This window comes from Cariama cristata, unplaced genomic scaffold (genome assembly GCF_000690535.1).
Source record: "Cariama cristata isolate BGI_N322 unplaced genomic scaffold, ASM69053v1 scaffold44227, whole genome shotgun sequence".
NCBI lineage: Eukaryota > Metazoa > Chordata > Aves > Cariamiformes > Cariamidae > Cariama > Cariama cristata.
In genome coordinates, this window is record NW_009628011.1 from 1,828 (window position 1) to 7,369 (window position 5,542).

The 5,542-nt window shown below is 38.1% G+C and overlaps 1 protein-coding gene across 1 annotated transcript; it reads right to left on the reverse strand.

Moving 5' to 3' along the window:
- Positions 1-2,941: 2,941 nt before the first annotated feature.
- Positions 2,942-5,359, reverse strand: TPRKB (TP53RK binding protein). Its single transcript, XM_009704613.1, has 4 exons — positions 5,219-5,359; positions 4,360-4,482; positions 3,892-4,068; positions 2,942-3,055 (listed from the first exon to the last, which is right to left on the reverse strand). Exons 1-4 carry the CDS (start codon positions 5,357-5,359, stop codon positions 2,969-2,971), a joined length of 528 nt encoding a protein of 175 aa, XP_009702915.1. The 3' UTR covers positions 2,942-2,968.
- Positions 5,360-5,542: the final 183 nt, after the last annotated feature.

Genomic DNA, 5,542 nt, shown 5'->3' on the forward strand with positions numbered 1-5,542 from the left:
CCAGAGGTATACCTGTTACGTGATGGACAGGCCAGCAGTTTGGACGTATATCAGCTCTACGGAGGCTGAAACCCTGGGAACCATCTTTAACTCCAACAGCAATAGGCTGCTGGCTTTACTGCATGTTACAAAGTCATTGTAAAAGATGGCTTTGTATGGTCTGTTTCTTGCTTGCCCTGTCTTTCCCCCCCGCCTCCCACCTCTAAGAAATTAATCATTGCAAAGCAGTCAAGCAGGAAAGTGAGTTCTGTGGTGGTCAAGGTTTTAGTCATTGCCTTTTAGAAGCACAGGCTGCTGGTTTCGCTCAATTTTTGTCATATACACAATGTTAAAAAGGCAGCACAGGCAAAAAAACCCCAACCACTGCCCCACCTAAAAAAAAAAAGAAAAACTAGAACAATTGACCACACATCATACTTTTGGATTTAGTTGTTAAATTTATAAATCCTGCAGGTATAATCCTATGTCTGAAGCACTAGAGATCCAAATAACGTATTGAAAATGCTTCAACTTCCTCTCTTTCACCCTGTGATAGAGGAGACAAAGTATGAAAGTTCAGGAGACAGCAACCGAACATTACATGTTTTGAAAAACCTTTTTTCTTTAAACTTTTGCTTTGCTGGAAAACAGTGGTCGTTGATTTAGCAGTAACATTATAAATCCAAATTTACTATTTTTTAATGTGTTCAGAAAGACAAGTGTAACTTTGCAAGGTCAACAAAATCTACATTTATTACCAGTTTTTGTAAATAATTTGTTTAACTTGGATAATGCAACTAGGACTAGGAGAAAACCGTGGTCTTGCAGGGCAATGGCATAGTCTTACTGCCAACAGACCCTAATCACCTGCCTGACTGAATGGTACTATGGAGGCTTCAGCTCCCAAAATAATTTCCAGTAAATCCACCCATGAAAATAGCTCATTCAGGTCTCACAGTAAATCACAATTTCATAATTTAACTCATGTCAACAGTAACAAACTATTTACTGTTTCTACACCAATGAAAAAGACTGACAAGAATTAGAAACTGGGAACCCCAGTTTGGAACTTGTCTATCAATTGCTATGTGGCAATCTCTTTATTAATATTTCTCCTATATTAAACAGACCAGACTGATGTTTTACACATGTTCAAAAAAGGCTGTGGTTTAAGCATACCTGTCTGCTGTTATTTTAAGTTACCAAAAACAATGTCAGCAGTTCAGCCAGCAAATCTGATGATATACTCCATGTACCAACGGGACAGTCAGAAAAGGAAAACAAGTCTTTTATTTTCCATGGTCATTCTCACATGCTGACGTAACACGTTTTATTTCAAAAGAGTCAAGCTCTTCCAAGCTCCATTTTTCACTACTGCCTCACATTTCCCTTTACAGAGGATGATACATTCTGTAAAACCATCTTTAAATCAAGAAATCAGCACAGTCATTTCTCCTGAATCATTTGATAAACCTTGTTAATTCCCTTGGTAAGTATTTTGCCATTGATTTGGTTGGTAAGAAAAGAATGCTATTTGTTCAGGGAAGAATTATTCAAAATTATTCAAAATGCAAAACAGAAGCTAGGGATTTCCATATTAAATACAGAAACACAAACAATATTGGGTCTATATGTCACTTTGCTGGTCTGTTTACTGTAGTGGATAATGTTTCAACTCTAACTCAGACCTGCCTCTCCCCAAAAATTTATTTTGTTTTCCCAAACACTATGTGTAAGAATCTGGGGCACACTCTTCCAAATATCTTGTAAGTACACAAATCATAATACCTCAGAGAACTTGAGGAAAAAACCCAAAAATGCAGACAACTATACAGTTTTATACACATCCCAGAAAAACAATACAGCATAACAATAACAAACTGTATGGATTTCTACCTAATTAGGACAATAGTTTTTCTTAAACAGGATGTCTGCATATGATTGATACTCACACAGGGCTGTTGGACCTGGTGACTACTGGAAATCAATATTCTTTTTAGCTCCCTTTGATGGCCTTTCCTAACACTGGTTCAACAAAACAAAATGCATTCAATGATCCTTTCAGTATGCTATGTAAGTTGTATCGACAATTTCAGTGGATAAATCCATGGTGCAAATTTCTCTGTGAATTCCGCACCTGGAAGCAGGCCCTAGGAAGTCAGCATCACCATGCATAATTCAGTGTTATAAAGTAAAAGCACCTCTCATTATTCTGCAATGCCAATGCTAAAGTACCACAGCAACACAGCAGCCCATCAGCAGTACGCTGCATCTGATGACATCAGATTGTCAGGTGCTAACACCACCACAGCATCATCCATACTGACCTTATTCATTGTTCTATGCACCTCTGATCCCCCCACTCCACACTGCCCCCACCACTGGCTGCCATTGTGCCCCTCCTGCCCCTTCCCCTTCCCAAAGGGTGGGCAGCAACTCTGTCCCATTAGCAGAAAGAGGGAGGCACTGCTGATAGTTTATGGAAACTTTCCTTTTTCTAGTCCATCGGCAATACTTCGCACCATAGAGACACCTTTTCTGGTAGTAGTATTGTTACAGGGATATCATCCATCAGGGGTGCCAAAACAAAACAAATCAGGGGAGGGTTAATAAAAATGATTTACAATGTCTGAATCCTATCTGGGACTAGCAAAACATTTGATGAAAGAGAAAAGTGCGTGCAGATTTCCAAGTCTTCTGTTTATGATCAACTCAAGGTACTGGCAAAAGTGGTATTTTTCTCTTGTTAAGAAAATGGACGGAAATGCCAAAGGCAAATGCCGCTTTGCACAGCAGAATTGCTCTCTGTGCTTAGAACACAGTTGAGATTACCCCCATCTCCAAGCTTGCTCATTTATGATTAAAGCTCAGACGTCATCAAACTAGTCAGTACTACACCACTTTCTCTGAAATGCAGGATGAATTGCAATGAAGTGTTTTTACTTAAAAAGTCCTCTTTTTCCTTTAAAAAAAATTTATTTCCACATTTTCATAAAACATCTTTTGTTGACATTCTGCAAACAATACTGTCCAATAAGGTGCTGATTTTTTCTTCCTGTGGAGTAACTTTGTACATCTGCAGAAGAACAAGAAAAACATAAAAGCTGTATAAGGAAGAAAAAAATGGATAACATATCTTCAAAAAATACGTACACAAGAAAAGACTTCCCTCTCTCCCCCACTTTTTACATTAGAAATTCTTATATTGTCCCAACTGCAAGACAACATTGGGACTGAGGAACCAAGAAAATTCTGAAACTGTAAGACATAAAGGAAAGCTAAGAAACTGAATGAGAGCAGCAATTTTAGCTCCATGTGTTATATGCTATGATTTGTCCAATTTTATTCATATGTCTCCCATCATTACTTCAATGGAAATGATCAAGATGATTTCAGTTACTTGAATTTTCTCAAGTGAAACACTTATGCTTCAAGATACCTATCTAGCATATTGTAATCTGTTAAGAGCACACATGCCCTAACACAGCTCCTAGCAACTAATCAACACATTTTTATTTTAGCCTGCCATGCTGGGACTATTTATATGCTTAAGATTATGAAACTGTTCAGGACTGAAAATTTATTTTTAATTAAATGGCTATTTGCCTGAGAAAACAGGAAGCAAAAGTACATGAATGGTAGGCAGCAATCTGGAATTTATTTTTATGCTCCAACTTCCTGACAATGTTAAGAATTTGAAGACTTAAAATTTGTGATGTCAGGGTGTGACAACTAGAACATTTTTCAAGTAAAAAAACTGTAAGAAAGAAATAATCAAGGTTAAGTTAAAACAAGTTTCCAGTTGTGCTAAAGAAATACAGATCCTAAGTTAATTATGTGCATTGATATTTAATCAGACAACTAAATAAACTCTCTCTTTCTCTAAGCCATTCACCTCTTTCGGCTACATACCTTTTTAACTTTGGCAGTGTCTGTTAGCTGGGGGAGTTCATCTAGAGAAATCTGTTGGCCTTCTACCTGAGATGCTATATCTTCCAGATTAACAGCTTTTTCTCTGTCCACAACCAGAACAATGAGTACTGCCGTGTCACTGTCTGAAATGCCAAACTTTTTAAATGCATCTGAAATCTAAGAAGACATGAAAAATATCAAAATATTATGAGTCACTTTCTCACTACATATAAGCAACCTTTTCAGTTACTGGGTCAAATAAACCAAGAGTACAAACTGACAGACATTTTACATTAATGGAATTCTGACAAGCTGCAAGAGGTAACACCATATTAGTGTTATTAAAAATAACACTAACTTCTATTAGTAGTCAGGTAAACAATTCAGTGAATACGTATATTAAGTTTGGCTACATGAATCTTAGCAAGCTTCTCTGGCAAAAAAAGACATTTGTTCGGTAAATCTTACATTGTTGTTTGGCGAAAGGTTGAAAATAATTTCTGCATAGAGAGTTCTGGTCTTCATTTTACCTATCTTGTGTAGATGAACTGCTTTGTTGGCCGCCACAAGAATTTGAAAAGGATCTACAATCTGTAAAACACAACAGAAGAAGTTAAACAGAAATTCAGCATGATATTTTGAACTCTGAAAAAATCATGACCACTTAATTTTGATAGCCTAAGTCTGCAATCGTAGAAGTGAGCAGAACAGTATTCTGCTAGTTATTTTAGCAATTCTTGCTCTTCCAAAGTCAATGTGATTATTTCCTGCATGGGGTAATACTTGACATAAAGATTATACTCTCTCAATCAGGTTACTGAAATCTTTTGAAAAAATAATCACATTAATAAATCTACTGTCAGTAAATTGCCCTATTAATTTTTTTTTTGCTCTTTTCTAACTATTGCTTTGCTAATTCTAACAAAAAAGACTGGATTCAGAAACGAGTTATGGGTTTAAATGAGAACAAAGGCTCCAAAGAGTAGATTTTTGACAGCGTTAAGCAATTAGTACTACATTTTACAGATGGAAATAGATTTAAATAGCTCCAGCAACTAGGATGTGAAGTGAATCCAGACGACAATTGTTTTGGCCAATCCTGCCAAGGCTCGCTCTTTTATACAGATGAACCCTCGCACCCTAGGCCACTGGAATGAAATCAAAGGAGGAGCATTTACACAGAGAACGCAAAGTCCATGTATAGCAACCCGTGTGACGGCGATTACAAGCAGAGGTCGTTTTTCACAGAGTTCCCACACAGAAGGATTTTCACGCTGTTTTCAGAACTGTAAGCAGGACAGACAGGACGACACAAGCATGCGCTCACCATTGCAGGATTTATTAACGCTCCTTCAATGGATCCTTCCATAGCTTTTTTTCTTAGAGCAGCGGCATTTTTCACGTGGTTAAAGAGGAGGAGAGTCACGCTGCAGCCAGGGAACAGCTCCAGCTGATGCGTTACCTCCATCTGGCACGGATGGCGCCGGCAGGCCCCGGCAGCGCTCCGCAGCACCGACCCTACACCGTCTGCCACAGGATCGATCACACAAAGACGCACCCGCTCCTGTCTCGTATCAAACACAATTTTAATAACACGCAACCATTCATACACAGTTTTCAGCGTTTTCTAGAGAGGAAACCCCTCGCGGGC